Source organism: Cervus elaphus, chromosome 3 (assembly GCF_910594005.1).
Source record: "Cervus elaphus chromosome 3, mCerEla1.1, whole genome shotgun sequence".
NCBI classification, from domain to species: Eukaryota; Metazoa; Chordata; class Mammalia; order Artiodactyla; family Cervidae; genus Cervus; species Cervus elaphus.
The window spans coordinates 50,039,780-50,062,237 of record NC_057817.1 but is presented as its reverse complement, the minus strand read 5'-3'; the positions used below and the strand labels follow the sequence as shown (position 1 = coordinate 50,062,237).

Here is a 22,458-nt window from a genome sequence, read left to right as displayed (position 1 = left end):
AGTATTTACTGTTGGAAACAAGCCATGTGTAGGTGGACCGAGGCAGTTAAAACCTGTGTTTTCAAGGGTCAACTGTATAATGAATTTCAAAGGATAAACAGTATATTCTTTTAGACAATTTTTTAATAGAATGAGTTTTGTATATGGCTAGCAAAAATTTTCCAGTTGTGCTCATAGTTAAGATGTGAGCAAGTGGCACAAGTATAAATACATCTACTTCAATTGTTTCTTAGCAAAGAAGCAACCCAAATATTGGAACCTTGTGTAAATGGCAGGATTTGCCATGGATTTTTATAAAACAATTAAAGAATATATGTCAGCTTTCCCATAAAATCAGAGGTTTTCCTGGATAGTAACTGAAGTGCTTTTAAAATAAAACACTGAAAAACAGATTCTCTGAAAATAACTCAGGAAAGACAGTCCATTTTTATATTCCAATTTTATTCACCTTTTCTGAAGAGTCACAACATTACTGGGGATAATCTAGTTAGTATATTTGAAATTCCATTTATTTTTTCTATTGATATGCATGTATTACACTTGAATATAATACAGAATTTCCAGTGTTGTTTTAAAGGACATAGTTTTAAAAAGAGAGGCATGATCTATAATTTCAAACCTAGGACAAGTTCATAATTTCCAAAATAATATAATTTTCCACTTTGTTCCAAAGAAATTAATATTATCACTGATGCAGAAACTCCAGCACAATTATTACTCCTTTCTTCACAAGTTCAGACAGTCTTGAACCATTGCAAAATTCACTCAGAACCATCTAATTGTATGCATAATGAAAATGGAAGAAGAAAGTCATTCCATGGATTTATGGGCCAGTATACTTTAGTTCAATATCAAAAGTATACTTTACAAATTTCATGTTTAACAAATTTTACAGTGTTAGTCATTCTGCTGAGAAAAGATTCTGGGTAATATATTGGTCTTGGAAGATTGTTACCAATTTACCCTGGAGAGCTTTGGTCTGTATGTCAGCCTCCATCATGGAAATCAACATATACATAATTGGCCATGTGAGTGAGTTTTAAAATCACAGAAGATACCCACACTCTCTCTAACATAATAGAATGTCTAATAGGACAATTTCTGAAGTATCTTCCTATTAATCTAAGATGAGTAAAACACAGAAATTTCTCCCTTTACGATCCTTCAAACTGTACATTTACACAATATTATTACAGAATGGCTATGCAATTTCCATTCTTCTTTCCCTCCACATCACAAATGAAGCAAAACAAAAGTAGTATAAAATTATACATTCTGTGAATAACTTAGGAAAAAAAAGTTCACACGTGTTTAAGGCCTTGAAATATTTGTAAGATTTTCCTTTAGAACTGAAAACCACAGATGTTAAAAGGACTACAAAAACGTGGACAAAAACTGACCTAAGAAATTGTTCGAATGGGAAAACTATAAACAAATATTTATAAATTTGAGGCCAAGGAAATGAACAATTTATTCTACCAACAGACTGAATAAACAAATAGGCATTCAAACAGTCCTTGGGATCGAGCAAGAAACAGTCTTTTAAAAATGAGATAGAAAGGACAGTTTAAAAAAATATTAGAAGAAATCTAAGCGAATAACTTTCAAGCTAAGAAATCAAAACCCACATGCATCCCTGGCAATTTTTTGAAACTGAAGGTTACCTAAATACTTGACTGCTCACTGCTGATTTCTGTGAAGGGAAAAAGTAAAGATAGAAATAAAAGAAAAAGTTCACTTAAAAAAAAAATCTCTGAAAGGGAATGTACTCTAGAGGTACCAAATAGGAGTATATAATGAAAATGGTAATTCAGTTCTAACTACTACCTATTTAATGGACAGGGAGCTGCAGTAGTGTGTTAGCCTTGGGGAAGCATGTCAGCTTGTCTATACATTCTTATATGATTGATGTGTTCAGATAACTATAACTTGCCAAGAATAATTATTATCAATGGATATATATTTCCATTCCTTTAACAAAAGCAACTTTAAGATGTTAAAACATGTAGGCTTTCAGAGCTCCAAGGTTAGGATACAAATTAAATTGTCTCAGTCTACACCATGCCAGAGGAGAAGTTTGCAAAGGAAATGTCACTGAAGCCATGTACAATCCTAGCCAGCGAACACAGGACCGAGGAACAGGTCCATGACAGAAGGCCAGTGCACTTGAGAGACTTTCAGAAACAAGAAAGGCAGTCACATTTGGGGCCAAGAGCCCAAAGTGCAGGTGTCTCTGATACCATCCAGAAATGCCAACTCTTCAGATAGCAACTTCAAGTTCTTTTTTTAAGTACAATTATACAAGTTGAACACAGTTCAAATCTGATGAAATCTTCATGATACTGAAGTTCATGTAGGACTTCTAAAAAGTCTTGATTCCAAGAAGCTGATTATGAGCCATGAAATCCCCCAGATGTAATAGACTCCAGAGTGCCACTTTGGAGCTGTATAAAATATTTCCTTCAAGATCACCTCATGAATTATGTTTGTATGCATATGTTCAATGTAATCAGCCTTGAGGATCACTTGATTTCACCTTGGTTAATGGGTTACCTACAAAGAAAAAGAAAGTAGAATCATTTCATAACAGCTATCATCTTAAAACTCTACACAATTAAGTATTAGAAATGAATAGTAAAAACTCAAAAGTGCTGGTATTTGCTATATTAAATAAATTACTGACTTTTAAAGGACTACCATAGTTAGGTATTTATAGCTTATTAAAATTATTTTTTCTATTATTTCATAATATTTTTGAGAGCCATTTGCAATTATCCAAGTGACTCCAGCAGTGACCAGGAAGATCTCAACTGGAGAAGTTACCCCTTTTGGACCCAAAGGATGATTCTGGAATCCCTGTTCTTTGCATAGACTTGGTGAACATAACCCAGAGATCATACACTTCATGCCAGGAGTCAATGAAGGAAAGACTTGCTCTTAGGAATCCTATCAGACCACATCTTCAAGAAAGCCCTTGGGATTTCGTTCCATAAAACCCATTCTTGAAATAGTTGAAAAGTTGAATGCTTATTTGACTCAACTGCATTTCAGAAAATCAACTATTCATAATTCAAAAAAAATTGGGGAGAAAAACAATTATAGTATAATCCTTTACCAAATTTTAATGGTCCCCAAAATTTCTCATGAGATTGATTAGAGCAGTATTATTAATGCTATTGCACATATTACTGAGGCAGAATCATGTGGATTTTCACAGGTACTCAAGTCAAAAGAATGTTTATTTACAGGAAAAAAAGAAGAAGAATAGCCAGAATACCTAATATGTACATAGACATCATTATATGCATGCAGAAGAAGTATTATACAAAGAGAGACAAAGATTTCTGCTGTGTCAATGAATTTCTAGTTATGCTCTGAATACCATGGTACTTAGGATTGCCTAACAGTTCTTTTCCAGTGATGCTTACAACAAAAAGTGAATTTCTAAAAATTATTGTGGATATTTTTTTTTATTTCATTAAGTAACATAGTTACTTATCTTTTCACGAAACATTTGCCAAAAGACAGGTTGTTGTTTTGTTTGTAGTTTGATCAACTATGAAAAATAGAAACATAAAGTAGCAAGATGTTGCCCTGACATGGCTGGTTTCAAGTTACAGTATAAAGGAAAGGTGTAAAATTCAAACATACATAATTCTGCAGGAGGCAGCAACCATGTTTGTGTCTCTTCGGTCAGTTTCACTCCCAAAGAAGGAGCTTCTGCCTGCAAATCTGTAGCTTCTTACTCCCATGCACAGAGAAGGACTGAACTGATGATGGGGGGATACAAACATAATGGGCCTGCTGGCCTCTAGAGATTCTGGGAGCAGGGGTGTCTTAGACAGGACAGAGATTTTATCATCAATTTGTCTGCCACTCAGTGGTTATTTTACACAAGTTCTGTGAAGGGCTCCCAGTCTGGGAGTCAGTGTAAGAAGAATATGGCGGTGGGGAGGGGGGCATATATTTCTATGGTCATTTGGTGTCATAGGTTGCTAATAAAGATAGCTCATCATTGTGAAAAATACAGAAATTTTATTTTTATGATACACTTTCTTGACAAACATTGATTTAACACAGTCTTTGATTTCCAGTGGCTGAGAAAATTCACCTGCCTTTTCTGAAAACTCTCCTCTTGGTTGCAGGAAGAAATCACTGTGTAATGTAATATGGGCACCAGTGTTTGAAATGACAGGACTAATGAAGAGCACAAATGAATCTCCGGAGAGATTCACCACTGGCCACGCGAGAGACACGCTGCAAAAACTCCAGGAAAGTGAATAACTCATCCTCTTGAACCACTACAAGCCCAAATGCTAAGTAATCTATTGGTGGGTATGGCGGACACATTCTTACATCTTCATTCCAAGGTAAGCATTTTGTTCTGCTGGTTTATATAAAGCTGAGGAGTGATTCTCTCAACTATTTATGTTTTTAAAGCTTTATTTTCACATAATTTTAATTTCAAATAATTTAAAAAGCAGCTATCAAATTGACAGTATAAAACCAAGGACTTTTATATCTAAAATATCATTTTCTTCCATCTCAGTAGAGGAAACATAAGTATACACAAACACAACTGTACAATCCAGATCCTCATAAATATACATTTATATTATGCTGTGAATTATATATATGTACATTTACATTTCTGTCAGCTAAAATAATTGCTAGAAAACTAAGCTTGACTCAAAGGAGTAATTGTCTAAATAAGCATGGATTGAAACAATGAAAGCTTTTCCTTTTCTCTAATTTTGCACAATGCTTCCTAGTTTCCTAGTGTTTTAATCCTAAAAAACCCCACATTTTATGAGATGAAGAGAAACTGGCAATTTGTTTTAGGTATGATGTTTGTAAATGATGTGATTTTGATCAGAGGGCCACTGTGGTTGGGCATATGGTTGCTGGATTTAGGTCAGTGTGGCAATAATGACACTGGCTCTGTCATGAAATATCTGGGCCCCACAGTTTCCAGGGTGTAGAACGGGAATAATCTTGTTAGCCTCACAGTGTTCCTGTGAGGATCAAGTGTATTTATGAAAACCTAGCTATCTCAACTATGAAGTACCATAAAAATAAAAGTTATAGAGTTGGGATCGTTTTTTTTTTTTTCTTTCAATACATAAATCTTTAACAAGAGAACCACTAAAAGTAGAATGGGAGAGTCCTACTAACAGACAAGCTAGAGGACTGCATTTTAGCAATTCAGACAAAGGGTGTCATAATTTGCCCTTTTCAATGAAATATAAATATGAACATATATCATCACCCTCCCTGACAACCTCCAGATTTGCACCAAACAAAATGGCAAAGCCAAAGATTTTAAAACAGGCAGATGATTCTGAATACAGGTACATTATCACCAACTTTCATCATCTAATATGCAAGATCCAAGTAACATTTTAAAATAATTGTCTAAAATTTAATACAAAAAACTGCATTTATGGTTTTTATGCTCATTAAGTCCAAGTGACTCATAGTTAAATTCTGACATGCTAATGGGGGAGAAACGATTTCCATTTTACCCTTTATAGATGATAAACTGAAACTTCATTTTTTTTAAACTGAAATTTCTTGATATGAAAGATCTCAGGCAATACTTATACAATCCAACATTTAAAAAATTTCTCTTTCACTTAAAAGTAAGTTTTTAGGACACCAAATGAAACACTGCCTTTTTTTTTTTTTTAGAACTTAAATATTATTCTCTGTTCACTCAGAGAACAAAGAATCCTATCTTTTGGAAGAGGCCAACTAGTAAAAGTTGTACCTTCTAAGGAAGCTTTTAAGCAAGTTTTCAGTGACTAAAAGCAGGAGGTTGCAAAAAAAAAACCACTTTTACAGGATAGGGAATGGCATTTACTATCCTGAATTCACTGTCTTCTCATTCTGAAGGCGATAGATGTAAAATACTGCATGAGAGAAATGGTCCTATGATCATCACGGATATGCCTTGAGCTTCATACACTGTAATCACTCTCAGTAAATCTGCCTTTCCAAAGGCAGTATTCTACACAGCTGTCTTTTTCATGCAACTTTTATTTGTGTGTGCTGCACATCAGCCAATTCGGTAAGTGGAACTGCTGGGCTGCTGAACATGTGCAATGACAATAATCACTAGTATTCTTATTTCTAGTCACAAGCACCAAGCTACCTTGGTAATAAGCCACCAGGATGAAGACGCTAATCTGGTAACATTCAATAAAAAGCACTAATGTTTTTTTTTTTTTTAAGATGAGAGCATCCATTTATTTCTTCCAGTCAAACAAATCTACTATAGGGCTCTCTGATTTCTCAATAATTCATGCTAAAATCATGTCTTTTAAGTCTGCTCACCAATTTAAATTGAGAAACCAAAACCAGGTAAATGGCATATTTGAGATTAAACGAAGTCAACTATTTTATACCTGTGTAAGCTCAGTTGCTCAGTCATGTCCGACTCTTCACCTGTAGCCTGCAAGGGTCCTCTACCCACAGATTTTCCCAGGCAATGGTATGGGAGCGGGGTGTCATTTCCTACTCCATACTGTATTCATTTTGTATTTTGAGCATTGGGTTAGATCCTCTGCCTATCTTCAAGGTAAAATAAATTTAACAGGCTAAAAATGAAAAATATTCAAGAATCTATTCTGTCCCCAAATGTAAAAGATGCTCTGATGCTTCTATACAGTTCCTAAAATCGTTATATGTATGGAGTCTACAGTTCTTTTTACCCTGTTTAAGTCACGCTGACTAGGTTACCAATGGGAGACAGTACACTGTGGGGAGAGACAAAGTGATGAGTGGTGTGAGCTCTGCAAACAGACTGCCTGAGTCCAGATCGCTGCCTTACTTTCTCACACTGTGGGGTTGAAATAAATTATTTAAACCCCTGAGCCATAGTCTCCCCATGTGAAATACAAAAATGGTATTATCAGCCCTCATAAGTTTGCTATTGTAATTAAATCAGATAATCCCAGCAAAGCATCAGTCCAGGCAAATGCTTTTTAAATATTAACAGGTAGTAACAGTAGTAATTCCCAAATAACACTCAGAAGATGGTACATAGGATATCTATGGCAGAGGACGTTACATCTTGTTTCACTACAAATACTGATTTAATTAGTTAATTTTCTGTCTTCCAGTAACTGAATTTGCAATCATTCATTTCATATGCTGTTAATCAAAGTCATATGATGGTAGTTATCTATCAAGAAGAGAGCATTATTGTTTTGGCTGGCTTTGGGAGAGACTGTCTTTTCAGCCAAGGTGAGAGGGTATTTAATGGTCAAAAAGGATATACTCTGAAGCCAGGCTGTGTAGGCTCAATGTTTCATTCTGCTGATAACTCAGCATGTGACCTCGAATAAAATAGCTATAATATTAGTACCTACATCATAGGGTTGTATGAGCTGAGGAAAAATAAGCTAATTAGTCAAGTGCTTATATTCCAAGACTTCCCTGGTAGCTCAGACGGTAAAGCGTCTGCCTACAATGCAGGAGACCCAGGTTCAATCCCTGGGCTGGGAAGATCCCCTGGAGAAGGAAACGGCAACCCACTCCAGTATTCCTGCCTGGGAAATCCCATGGACGGAGGAGCCTGGCGGGCTACAGTCTACGGGGTCGCAAAGAGTCAGACATGACTGAGCAACTAACACAGAGAATTATATTCCAAGGTACATGATGAGCATTATGTAAGTGGTGACTGTTATTATTCAGATATGGATACATTACTAGGCAGCTGAATGCACTGAATTCTTAGTTTTGCTCTCAATTATTTCTGGGCATACGTTACTAGTCTTTATAGGCAATTCCATTATTGGTCTTTCTGATGAATCAGCTGCCATCAGACTCTGAATGCAGGAGAAATATTTAGGAAATTAGCACTGTACTTTAACCATCTAGGCTTAAAAATAAATGTGGTATAATTATGCCAAACAAAATGCAGATTTGTAAATTTCCTTATTCATTATGGTTCTTCTGATGTAGTTGAATTCTATCCCACATCTCAGATTTTTTTTTTTAATTTTAGATATTCACTTTGACCATCTGCCTAAGTTTGCAAAATCAATGCCAAAACTCCACAATATATATGTGAATCTTATCATATTAGCTTAATTTGCAAAATATTCTTATTTTTTCCTGGGTGGTCACAAAAATCTTGTGATGAGGAACTATATTCCTTTGAATGTAAAATAAGTCACATACACAAAATATTAAGGACAATGCATTATGAATATTCCCAGTCAATTTCATTTTTTTAAAAGTTAAATTTTTGCTAAAATACCTGATTTATAAGAGAAACACTTATCTTTATGAGACTGACGCGCTACCTACTGTGCTAACGAGGCACCTAACACTTATCTTTAGACAGATGGATATTCTTTAAACAAATGGAAGGCAAGGATTATGTGGCTATATTTCTGAAGGGAGGCAGTAGGTTGAAACACAGTGCAAGTCCAATTTTTACAATACAACAGCTTAATAGCATCATAGACAGGCACCATTTCAAATGAATGTTTTAATAAATAAATTTAACTTACTCGATATAGGTGAAAAGGAAGACTAGAATACCCTCATAATCCTAAATGCTGACTTTTTAAATTAATTTCTTTATTGAAGTATAATTGACATACATTATATTAGTTTCATGTGTATAACATAAGGTAATCTACCATTTAAAATCTTTCTGAATCAGTAACTGGATTCTTAAAGCAATCCCATTTTTTTAAACCACTAAATGCTGATTTGAATGAACTTTTCTTGCTTGGAATATAATTGCTGCTTCACTGCAAATGTGTTTTTTTAATGTAGCTCTTACAAGTACATGAATTAAATTCTTGCTTCACTCTTTGTGTACTAAATGTGCAATTAAAACATCATTACTCTGCAGTAGCAGGCTTTCTCATTTAAGCAGGAGAAAAGCTGCCATTCAGTTGGTTGTAACTGTACATGAAGGCACTGTGCTTTCTTAAAGCATCTTATGCAATGAGGTATTATGAAATGAAAAGACTCCTATTGGTCTGAAGTAATCATTTAAGAGCAAGCTGACCAGACAGCTTTTAAGTATAGATGATGAAGTATGAGGCAATGGCTTACATGAATTACCATCATAAACATGCACGCCTATATAAAAAAGTAAGCCTCTAGTTTGCTTTCATGGTGTTGGAGGTGATTCCAATAAGCCCTGAAACCCACTGCATTTTCAGATCATAGTTTAATTTTCCTTCCCAAGAGTGGCTGGTGCTGTTGACTGGCCTCCACATTTGGAGCACAAAAGCCAATCTGCTTAGCACTTCAGCTAGGGTCAACATTACTGTGAAATGACCTTGTTATCTGTTCTAGGAATTCTCAAAAAATTTAACAGCCTTGGGTGATTAGAAATACAGTCATTTCAAGCAACAGAGCTATAGTTAATTGATTCTATGTAGGTGTACCACAGGGTGGGTCCCAGTATGGAAGCAGAAAATGGCATAGTCTTCCTAGACTTCTGGAAAAAAAACAAAACAGAGCCCCAGATTGACTGAGAAGAGGTGGCCTTGTACTGATAAGAGTTTATAACAGTGATACTACCGTCTGGTTTTTAGAACTCTGAACAAGTCACTTAAAAAAATCTCTGACTTTCCAGGGTTCATTCACATATGCCAAACAAGTTGGCTGGACTCAGTGAGTTTCTGATTCCCTTCTGTCCCCAAACTCATGACTTTTCTTAAGGACTAATTCAAAAGAGGATAAAACTTTATCCTGGTTACTTAAATTCATGGGTGGATAGGCACCATGTAGACTTCATTTTTCTGAAAAGCCTATATTAGAATGCAGAACTAGTGAGCTTTGTTACCACAAAGACAACATCTGTCAGTGGCTTTCAGCTTCCCATGCTGTGCCAAGGAAGATCTCTACTAGAAATGAATCTTTGGGAACAGATGGACTTCACCATTTCTTGGAAGTTTGAAAGATGTGCAGTGTGCCTGCCACGAACTCTTTCTTCTATGTGAATCAGGAAAGCAGACGACTGTCTGCATTGCCGCTCATGCACATTCATCCACTCAGAGGCAGATCAGCTAACATTAACTGTTAGCCAAACAAAACATTCCCTGGTTTCTCCTTGGGTAGTCAATAAATTCCTTTGGGGCATTAAGAAAATTTAAAAATTTTCTTCTTCTCCTGGTCCTCCACCATACACATTCTTCCATTTACTCCTGGTGGAAAATGACGAAAAATAGATACTTTTGAAAGACAACAGTATAATGGGATTACACTGTTCAAACTTTAAGGAAACATAAGTCCTTAAAATGGGAAAACAGTTATTTTGAATGCTTTGAGGAAAGTGGATAGATTTTTAATAATATTTTTCTATATACTATTAATAGCAAAGTTTACCCATTTTCAGAGACAGTTGAGACTTTGAATGCAATTGGAAAGGCACTTTACCTGCTAAGTTTGATTGGTTTATTTTTTTAGACTCACCTCTCATTTATAAAGGAGTAATCTGAATTGATAGTTTTTATCCAATTTCTGTCATAAAGACTTACTTTAAAAGTTTATATCTGCTCAAGTATCACAGTCAAGAATTTCACCCTCACAGCATATGAAGGCTAACAGAAGTAAGCACTAAAAAACTATGCTTAAAAGGTGATTTTAAGATAAGTGGACTTTTGGAGAAAGGATTGAAACTTTGAAGACATCTGAGTTAGTAGTGTAGGAATTACTAAGAGCAACATTTTCTCTTAGCTTCTGGTTGGTTGAGTTATAAATATAAGTGGCTCTTGGTAACAACTTTTCTTTGAGATACTTGTCTGCATAAAGAGTATGCCTCTGTCATTTTGAAAAGAACTTGGTGAAATTTGTGGAAGCATGAGGCTAGTACCATGCCTGAAGCAGCATATGCTCTTTTTCATCCCTATATTCTGCCATAAAATTAAGTTTAGAGATGACCACTCCATATGTGGTATATCTTTGGGAAAAATCATTCTCTAAGTTAAAAAAGCTAGAATTCATTTTCTGAAGGTCAGGGCAGCATAGGCAGTGATGTTTAATATGTCGGAGGTTTCCGCTTTTTTTCTATTTCCCAGATATATTTCTCACTTTTTAAAAAATAGTCATAATCCAGTAGCCTCAAATTCCCAAAGTTGATTAAAATATGAATCCTTAAATCTAACCAGTTCTAATTACCTAGATGCTGGTATGACATAGCTTATTCAATTAAGGGGCAATTTAAACATACAAAGAATGAATCATTAGGTAAGAACACGATCTTCATTTGGCTTATGGAGATTAGGTAAAAATTTGATGGTTCCGTGCTTTTCATGCTAATTTACAGACTAATGGGCAGGTTGAACACTGACAGAGGGCCACTCACACACTCGGGGTTTTGATTCTGTTCTTGAGAGAACAATATATTAGCTACAGGGTCTTTGTAGGTGAGAACATTCGGTTGACCAAAAATGACATTGGCTATTTGTGGCCAGTTTGAGGACTTCCTATTAACAAAATGATGCCTCCCCTTCTTCCCTTTTTATGAAGGATAATTCAGAGCCTTCTTTACTGACCACTGAGGCAGTTCTGGAGTCATTTTGAATCTTCACTCCTTAATGAAACATCTGTCCCTTCCTTAGAATGTCACCAATGCTAGGATTTGCCACACTAATGCTCCAACATGGAGCCAGAACATTTTTGGATGTGGAAAAACAAAAAAACCATCATCAAACACAGCAGAAACCTTCTCTTTCTACTTCTCCATTCAAACTTGAAGAGTTTTATACGTTTGCCTAAGGAACAAACACATGTCAGGTACTCCACTGTTTAAAACATTATTACAGGTAGCAGACCTGGGCAAAGGGGAATATTTCAACAACCATAAAGGGACAGCAAGACAATAACTTCCTTTACCTCCATAAAAACCCACAATGGGGACAGTTTTGCATCTTTCCTAGAGGATTATAAACTCTTAGAACACTCTTTTTATTTCAGAGAAACACATACCCATAAATAGGACCTAAAATAAACAGCTCTTACGAGAAACTGATAAAAGGATAGTTAGCATTTCTCGTGACTATTTTGGGAAGCATTCTGCACAAATGTAAGAAAGGAGTTCATTTACAATCAAGGAAGAAAGTATATAAAAATCAATAGACAACCATTTTAACATAAGAGGGTAAGAGAATTGTAGAAACATTATGTAACAATATTCAATTAGAATTCGCAGACTTAATATTTGCAATAGTAACCATTCATAGGTTGCCTGAACATCCACGTCTACAGTAATTTGTAATGTGCTGAAGCATGAACCTGAATCATACCTACTTTAATACTGATAAATGAGGCCATGTCATTTACCCAGTGGGTCTGGCCATCCATGGGCATTCAATTCTCAAGGCAGCTTTGTTCTCTTATCATCAACTGTGTAACCCTCACTAACAGTCTGAATGGGATTCATGACATTTTTCAGTTGTAACTTATGACATTTTGTAGACAGACTTTCAAAAGTTTTCTTTATAATCTCTCTTTCCCAAAGTACCCCCAAAATATAAAACATGTACTACTTAATTTTCAAATATTTAAATATTTGACAGTATAACGTGAATAATAATAAATCAGCTGAAGGAGTGGCTAGTAATCAGGATCAGATAACAGACAGCTTTGGTAAAAATGAATCAAAAGTAAAGTAAAACATTTCCTACATAAAGTGAGAGTTCTGGGTAGTTAAAATTAATAGCAGAAAGAAGATTAATCATGTCATAATATAGAAAGATATTTTCTAATTTTGAAAAAAAACCCAAAAACTTGGGTCTTTGTGTAACAAGAACAGATCCCTGAGTCTTTGTGCAACAAGAACAGATCCCTCTTTCCCATCATTATCACCTTGGCCTTTCTCTACCTAACCAGAATATGTGAGATAAAAAATGATTGTCTGAGGAAGAATGGAATTTTGGGTTCTAGTCAAATTTACTTGACTTTATCCAGATATATCAGGGCCAATGCAGCTATGTAGTAGCCCAATGTCATGACTTGCCATGGCCACATGTGACTGAAGGCAAAGGATGAAGTTGGAGAAAATCTAGAGGAGCTGCATATTTTTCAGAAAACGCAAGGGTCAGATGAGAAATACACTAATTCGTATTTCCAGGCCTCCATTTTCTTCACATTATTCAAAAACATGGAAAGCCTTATAGGAATGTTCTTTAATTTCATTTCTCCCCATTGAATATTTTTAACAATGATAGCATTTTCTCCAGATGTTTATATCTAATTAGTTTCTAGACACTAGTCATCTTTTTGATCAGTTCCCCACTCCGTCTCATTGTTACTATCTTAATCGAAGCCTTTGTTCCAGTTTGTGGGGTTGGAATAACCTCCTAATTTGTCTCCCTGACTGGTCTTGTGCCTTGGAGCTTCTCTTCCTGTTTGCTGTCATGATCCAGAAAAGAAAAAGCTATAAAAATGCCCTATCATAGAAGGAAATCTAAATTCTCGCTGGTAACGCAGACAGTCCTTTATGATAAGACCTCAACCCACCCAGCTTCTTCTCCCCTCTCCTCACTCTCTTCAGAGAGGCACGGACCGAACTCCAGTCACACCTAATGATTTAATCCTCCTAGGACTTGATACGCCCACTCCTATATCTCCTTATCTTTGGATACATTTTACTTTTGCCTAAAATAGTTTCCTTTCAAACCTCAGAACAAATGTTACCACTTCATAATTCATAAGCCTTTGTGATTCATCCAGTCAACACTTCTTCTATACTTCTATTATAAGACATATCTTATTACATTATGATTCTTTATTAACCTGTTTGTTTCTCTCACTTAACTATGATGTACTGAAAAAATATTAGCATACATTTTGCTTCCTCAATGCTAAGCAGTATTCATTCCAGGTACATAAATGATGCTTAATACTTATTAAATGAAAGGATGAAATGATGACTGGGTGGGTGGATAGATAAATGAAAAAATTAATGTATGAATATAAGGGAAAAGTGATAAGTAATTTCAGAAGGGAAACTAGAGGTACTATTTGGATTCTCTGGGAATAGTAAGTGGAATGATTAAGTGACCCAAAAGGTCAGTACCTCCATTAAAAAAAAAAATTAGGATTATTCCCATGATGTTGTGGTTACAGAACTTGAAGTTATAGATATGCATGGGTCTTGACATCAGCTTCACATTTGTACCTCAGATATTTAAATTTATTCTCATTTGGAGAAGGTCTGATTTTTAAAATGAAATTAATTCAGGAAAATAATAATGCAAGAAGATAATAGCAATCTGTGGTGCTTTAATTGGCTTTAGACTAACCACTTGGGATGTGGGAAATGTCCAAATAGATACATCAAGGTTCATTCTGGCATATTCATTACAGTTAATATTTCAGTTAAAAATTATCCTAATTAAAAAAAAAATAACTCTCTTGAGTAATTTGCATACTTCTGCTTAACACTGTCAGGATATTTTCTCATGAAATACTATGTGGTGACAATTACCCTACACCCTGGTATTACATGTTCACTTGCATCAGGTATGGTGGTCCAAATGAAATATCAAATTTCCTATGATGTAACAAAGTAAACAGATACCATGATGAGTGCTTCCCTCCCAAAATAATACTGTACATGCAATCTCTCTCTCTACCATATGTGCTATAGACATACTAATTTAAATTATAGCTTCTATATTTAAGATGCCTGACCCTTCCAACCACCACTTTATTTTTTCAAATAAAGAGACTAGTATTTTTAAAGCCAAACAAGTTAATTTTTGCTTAGGAAAATGCAGCTGGCTGCATTTTCTGGTCTACACTCTAATGCCAAAGACAGTGAATCCTTCTGCTCCTCAGGGAAGCCTGGAATCACCCTTCCTTTGCATTCATTCCTCAGGTCATAATTGCGGGCATCAGTAGACAGCTGAGGGCACATCCATTTTCTTTTGCAATCCTCATGATGATTATGTGAGATTTTTCAACTTTTACAATTTATTGTTAGTCTTTGTTACTAATTACTATTATCCCCAGTTTATAGTTGAAGAAACTGAAGCTCAGATAACTTCAAAGTGAAACTTCTCAAAGAAGCATAGAAGTGTGAGTGATACTCTGGGGGCTGTGATCCCTATTTGGGGGGCTTTAAAACTAGTGAAACAGGTCCTGCATACCTGGTTCTTCCATTCATTTGTTTGACTAATATTTACTGAGCACATAATAGTGGCAGGCACTGTCCTATTTATGGGAAAAAAAAAGAAAACACGAATCACTGCTCCTGTGAAACTGACAATCCAGAGAGCCAGACAAATGACAGACACCACCAGTAAAATTTTAAAGTACGTCAGGCCATGCCAAGAGAAAGTTAAGAGAAAGAGGAGGATTTTTGAGGCAGGGATATGCAAGTTCAATTAGATGGGGAAGGCTTGCTGAGAATGTGAAATTGTAGTAAACACCCACAGAGATAAGAGAGCCAATCGAGCTGACATCTGGAGGAAGAACATTTCAGGCAGAAGGAACAGCATGTGCAAATGTCCAGAGACAAGAACAGTGGGAGGGGCAGGGTGGTGGCAATGGAATAAGCAGAGCAGAGTGGTAGCAGATGGAGTCACGTTTGTCCATCTGTTCATTCATCTATTTCTTTGTTTATTCCACAAGTGTTGTTGCTCCTATGTTACTAGGATAAAAGTGGGCAATGCAGATACTATCCTCGTTCTCGTCGGGGCACAAAAAGAAATCACACTGACATTATCAGAAACACACATGGCCCTGTATGCTCCTCCCTCTAGAAGCCTCATTCCTGGAAGCTGGACCTGGAGAGAGCCTAAGTACATATGTGAGCGAGACCACGATGACTCCTTTTCATAGTGGACTCCTTTCCTACTCAAATATTTATTCTCATAACTTGGAGGGCTACTGTTCTTTCTGTTTAGACAATGAAGGGTTGCAATGTTTTAAGGAAGAGGGTAGTGAGGGAGTGTGTCCACACACTCAGGGCAAGCAGCAGAAGCTTTTCCCGGCAAATGTTTTCCACCAACTGGTGGCAAAGAATTCCTGCATAACATGACTTACATTCACTTCTACTGCAGCTAAACTGAGACATGTCCTAGTACAGAGAACCAGTCTAGAAACAAGAAGGTCACTCATCCCTCCATGGTAGCATTTAGTTTTCCATGTCTACAAGGAAAGCTTTAAAGCCATGTTCCCTCCCCCTAACTATTCAGCTGTTCTTGAGCTATTGAAGTTAAAGAGAAATGTGAGTTCAGTCATGAGAAAAAGTACCATATCTCTGCTTTCAGAAGATTCTGAAAGAGATAGAAAAGCAGCTAAACTAATATCTGAAGTACAGGGGAAAGAATATCTTAGGTGCCACCCCATCCAAGGCAAACTCATTTGAAATGTGTACTAGAGGGAAAGCCAAAAACTATTTGGTCCATTTAGGCTCTTCTACTCAAATATTTATTCTTATAACTTAAAGGGTAGATTGCCTGCATTTCATCCCAGCTCCACTGCTTATTAGCGCTGAAACTTTGGGCACCCTTTTCATTTCTGTCTCCTCATGTGTAAAACGAAGATAATAATCATGACTATCTCATGAGGTCTTTGTGAGGATTAAGTGAACTAATATGTGTTAACTGCTTATAATACTTCTTGATAATAGTGAGAACTTAATGTTATTTTTACTAACTCTAGTAGAAAGGGAAGTAGCATGAAGCACTAATGTATGCAGAAAGTCACTTATGTGATTTCTTCATGAGGAATTAAACCTTTTATTAGGAAATATCCCTCCTTAACAGGAACTTTTGCCACAAATTCTTCTTTACTACTAGTATTACTGTATCACTTTTTGTTAGGTTAGTTTGTACATAGTGTATCTTTTCTGTTTTTTAAAAAAAAATGTTCAGTTTTCCCTTATTTTTATAATTCAGAGGCACTATATATAACAGGCACCCCTGTTAAATAACATATACTTGTGTTTTGATTTTTTGATCCAGATTGACAATCATTGTATTTGCCTTTTATTAATAATTGGGTCATTCTGGCCTGGAGGATTTGGTATAATTACTGACAAATATGGGTTAATAACTACCAAGTACTTGCTATTTATTTCACTTACTCTAGATTCCCTTTTCCTCCCCTCTTTGCCTTCTTTTGTACCCTAACACAGACAGTTATCTCCAAGGCTTTAGTGACTCCCCAAACTGGACTAATCTCTCTTGCTCTTCACCACCACTTCTCCACCCCTCCCCTCACCTTTCATGTGGACTTTTCAATGCCTCCAGGTATACCACCTTATACTTTGTCAAATTCTTCAATCTCCTTTTGGGGGCAAGAAAGAAGAAAGGGGTACCTTGACCATATTACTAAATATCCATTACTAAAAGTGAAAGTCAAGTTATGTGGGATCAGTTTTAATGATGAACTTGGTGTTGATTAGTCATCCAACAAATTAAGTAACAGTTAAGATTTACTTTGGTATTTACCTGCATCGTACCTCTGCATTATAGTCATGTTTAAGCCAAGTTTTCTCTTCAAACTTACTTTCATCTAATGCTCAGAATAGAAATTAAGTTGCTTATACTTGGGGTGACTATATTTTCTAGTTTGCCTTGGATAATCCTGATTTACACCTGTCATCCTGACTTCCTGTTGGGTCTACCCTGGAAATAAGGCCTCATATGGACCATAAATTCTACTATCACCTACATAGAGTAATTACCCTTATTGTGGAAATTTGAACTTTAGTAAATAATTCCTGAATGTTGAAACCTTTAAGCTATGAATGAATGACTCTCTGATACAAGAATATCAGCCACTGAAATTCAAGCAAAAAGGGAACATACCTTGAAGCATAAAACATTTCTGAAACCCATTAAATCACATGAAATTGCTAATAAATTTTTAAGGCTGGCATTGAAGAAGGGTTCCTAGATATAGCTCTGTACTAAGTTCTTCAACCTTTCTATCATAAAGATGAGACATAGAGGTTGTAATGTGAAGAATTGACTATAATATTATTAGTTAGTATTGTAATCCAAGGTCATGAACTCTGAGAATAAAATTAAAGCTGTTACATAGACTATTACTTTTAAGATAAAATATTTGCTATAATAAAAAGGCAAATAGGTTTCTTACAAAATCTAGGTCTATTTCAAAACACACTCTTAAGTATAGGGTTCATTTACTGAATTTTGGGGGTTATGTCTATTAGTTTATAAGCAAAATTTCTATTATGATGGAACTTTCCCAATTTTGCCCAAACTTGAAAAAGGCAATCATTTGTGAACTTCAATTTCTCCCAATTAAAAAATAATTTTTTAATATGTTTGACTCATATGAATGTTCATCTACTTGTCAGGGAATGTTTGACGGGAGGATCCCTACGTGCTGTCTCTCATGAGTCCTTTGTTCCTCTTCAAGCGGAACAGCACGCTGCTCCCAGGGACTGAGGTCATTGTGTGAGGCAGGCTTGGGTCTCCTTTAGTAAACATTCTCTTTAGGACAAAACTGCTTAGTCTCGTTCCCCTTTCTTGAGATATAGATTGTGTCCTGACCTTGTGACTACATTACCCCTCGTTCCCTTGGTAACGGTTGCTGTACATTTGGTTTTCTGATCTCTATCATTCCCGAAAGAAGTTTCTTGTACCACAGCCTATATATACTCATAGGAAAATCATTAAAGCACCTTTGCTCCACCAGAGCTTAGGTCCCCGGGTCTTTTTTGTCTCTTTCTGTCTCTCTCTTTCTCTCTTTCACTTTCTTATCGTCGACTCCGTACTACAAGGTTCTGGTCCATTAAAGGACCCCAACATCTACTGATGATGATTATGAGGAAAATGATGAATTTAGGATTTTCAGAGTATTAGGCAGGGGGTAATTATAAGCAATGGTTAAGAACATGGGGTTAAGAAGATCAACCAGGCATGGGGCTTATCCTGAGGTAGCTATTTGTCAACTGTGCACCCTGTTATTTCACTCTCAAAAACCCCTCAGTTTTCCTCCCTAACAGTTCAGTTCAGTCACTCAGTTATGTCCAACTCTTTGTGATCCCATGAACCGCAGCATGCCAGGCCTCCATGTCCATCACCAACTCCCGGAGTCCACCCAAACTCATGTCCATTCAGTTGGTCATGCCATCCAACCATCTCATCCTCTGTTATCCCCTTCTCCTCCTGCCCTCAATCCTTCCCAGCACCAGGGTCTTTTTGGATCTCCTTGCAGTCCAAGGGACTCTCAAGAGTCTTCTCCAACACCACAGTTCAAAAGCATCAATTCTTCTGCATTCAGCTTTCTTCACAGTCCAACTCTCACATCCACACATGACCACTGGAAAAACTATAGCCTTGACTAGACGGACCTTTGTTGGCAAAGTAATGTCTCTGCTTTTTAATATGCTATCTAGGTCAGTCATAACTTTCCTTCCAAGGAGTAAGCATTTTTAAATTTCATGGCTGCAGTCACCATTTGCAGTGATTTTGGAGCCCCAAAAAATAAAGTCAGCCACAGTTTCCACTGTTTCCCCATCTATTTGCCATGAAGTGATGGGACTGGATGCCATGATCTTAGTTTTCTGAATGTTGAGCTTTAAGCCAACTTTTCCACTCTCCTCTTTTACTTTCAACAAGAGGCTCTTTAGTTCTGCTCCGCTTTCTGCCATAAGTATGGTAACATCTGCATATCTGGGGTCATTGATGTTTCTCCCGGCAATCTTGATTCCAGCTTGTGCTTCATCCAGCCCAGCATTTCTCATGATGTACTCTGCATATAAGTTAAATAAGCAGGGTGACAATATACAGCCTTGACGTAGTACTTTTCCTATTTGGAACCAGTCTGTTGTTCCATGTCCAGTTCTAACTGTTGCTTCCTGACCTGCATACAGGTTTCTCAAGAAGTAGGTCAGGTGGTCTGGTATTCCCATCTTTTGAAGAATTTTCTACAGTTTATTGTGATCCACACAGTCAAAGGCTTTGGCATAGTCAATAAAGTAGAAATAGATGTTTTTCTGGAACTCTCTTGCTTTTTCAATGATCCAACGGCTATTGGCAATTTGATCTCTGGTTCCTCTGCCTTTTCTAAAACCAGCTTGAACATCAGAATTTCATGGTTCATGTATTGCTGAAGCCTGGCTTGGAGAATTTTGAGCATTACTTTACAAGTGTGTGAGATGAGTGCAATTGTGCAGTAATTTGAGCATTCTTTGGCGTTGTGTTTATTTGGGATTGGAAAGAAAACTGACTTTTTCCAGTCCTGTAGCCACTGCTGAGTTTTCCAAATTTGCTGGCATATTGAGTGCAGCACTTTCACAGCATCATCTTTTAGGATTTGAAATAGCTCAACTGGAATTCCATCACCTCCACTAGCTTTTTCTTCCCTATACAAGGAGATAATCCCTATCTCATCCCACTACTGTGAAGGTTAAATGCAATAATGCCTGTAGTGAGAAGACAATAAATCCTAACAAACACTTTGATTCAGTACTTGAAAATAAATTTTTTCAAAAACCTAAGTGTAGGCCTCATTTCATCGCCCTCAGGTGGCCCTGCCCAAACTCTTTTCCTTAACTTTACAGCAGAGGTGGGGACCTCTGCCTTAGAGGACTAGAGAGGAATGTCGCAATTCTGGGGTAGAAACCCCTGGATTTGAGACTACAGAACTGCTTTTCCAGCCAGTACAGAGCTGCTTGGAGGCTGGTAGGGCTGGTGAGCTCCGAAACAGCTTCTGGAATTTCTGAGCAGCCCTGGTCAATACAAGACGGACCCAGTAGTTTTGTGTTACATGGACAGTCTACTGTGGCAATTAGACATCTCACTACTGGATTCTGCAAGCTGGCTCAATGTCCACGTTATTGGGTTAGCCTTTGAGTACTTTGCCAACAGTCAATTTCATGACTGCTCTGACCACGTCTGCTTCACCAGCCCCGAAGTCATTCAGTTCATCAAGTGCACGGGCAGCCCAGCAGAGATTGCCATGTTCCTTGAACCCTTGGACCTCCACAATAAGAGAGTTATATTTTTAGCCATCAATGATAATTCCAACCACACAGCTGGGGGAATCCACTGGAGCTTTTTGGTTTATCTGCGAGATAAAAATGGCCTTTTTCATTATGATTCTTATGGTAATAGTAACTCATTCCATGCAAAGCAGGTAGCAGAGAAACTAGAGGCTTTCTTAGGCAGAAAAGGAAACTGGCCTTTGTGGAAGAGAAAGCCCCTGCTCAACAAAACAGGTATGACTATGGGATGTACGTAAAATGTAACACTTGAGGCCTTGTGTCAGAACTTCTTCAGACAACAGCCAGAATCACTACTGCAGCTATTTATTCCTACATACATCACAAAGAAGAGAGAAGAATGGAAAGATCTCATTGCCAGACTTGATAAAAATTAGCTGTTGAAGTATATTTGACTTCAAGCCTCTTCCTTCTGTCTGTCCCATGTACTGCATAGCTGCAGTCTCAGTGCCTGAGGGAAGATGCCTGGGAGAGGAATGCTTAGGATGCTTACTTTCTCCTGAAGGAATGCTGTCCTCTGCAATATCCTAATGGAAAATGTCACTTTAACCCTAACTTCAGAGCAATATGTTCTGTAAAGATGTCTTCAAAATATGCACCAAAACTGATTAATTCCCTTTTGGGCTCCCTTATACGCATTGGTTTATTCCAAAGAAAAAAGATTGATCTCCAAAACAAATTGAGAATATATGAAATCTAGAAGCAAGAAGAAAATCATAGAGCAACCAAAACTTACCACACAGCCCACATATTTCAAGAGATCAACTGGCTAGAAGCAGATCAAGACCTAACCTAATTTAAGATCGAAGTATTATCAGTTACTCAGTTCTGTGATACCTCTTCCATTCAACAAGCAAAGGCTTCCCCAGCTATAACCTTTGCCAATACTTGATAAAGATGGTGTTGGCCCATAGTCACCCATCTGATTCCTAGAGCACTTTAAGAAAGGGGGAGTCTTAAATAACTTTGTTGAAATAAATGTCTGTGGTGGACCTCTTGTTTTGCATCTGAAACTTACTAAAAGTTGGTTTATTTCTGAGATACAAAGCAGAAAAAGTGACCTTTCTCAACTCTTTCACTTAATTAAAAATGCAGACAATGTAATTTTTGAAATGTGGAACCGAGAATAAAAAGAAATACTACTACTTCCAAAAATAAAAATAAAAAACAAAAACATGTTTAGTTACTCCAGATTATTCTTGTTATTCCACTGTTATAAAATATGAACTCTAATTACATAATAAGCCATCAAGTGTAAATGTATTTCTGGCTCTTTGATAATATGATTGTCCTTTCAATGCTATGCATCTCCTGTGCCAAGTCCATTTTATTTTCAAAGGTTATATTAGAGTGAGGATAAATTATAAAGAAGGTATATTATGCACATAAGAGCTAACACAGTTTATTTCCTAAGATCAAAAACTTATGTGTAACATATTTTGTTTAAAGTATACTGAGGTTAAAAAATCACTTAAGTTTTATTTGTTATTCCA

The 22,458-nt window shown here is 36.6% G+C and overlaps 1 protein-coding gene, 1 non-coding gene and 1 pseudogene across 4 annotated transcripts in view; 2 read left to right on the top strand and 1 right to left on the bottom strand.

Annotated features, from left to right (window-relative positions):
* Positions 1-422: 422 nt before the first annotated feature.
* The window catches only part of TAFA2 (TAFA chemokine like family member 2), a 550,254-nt gene continuing 528,218 nt past the window's right edge, over positions 423-22,458 (bottom strand). For all 3 annotated transcript variants that reach the window (XM_043888396.1, XM_043888388.1, XM_043888402.1), the window contains one exon: positions 423-2,553. In XM_043888396.1, coding sequence (XP_043744331.1) covers positions 2,542-2,553 — 12 coding nt within the window. In that variant the 3' untranslated portion in view covers positions 423-2,541. The remainder of the gene's footprint in view (positions 2,554-22,458) is intronic.
* LOC122685887 lies at positions 4,338-21,342 on the top strand (annotated as a pseudogene).
* TRNAC-ACA lies at positions 7,438-7,509 on the top strand. The gene has a single exon. It is a non-coding gene; the product is annotated as a tRNA-Cys (tRNA).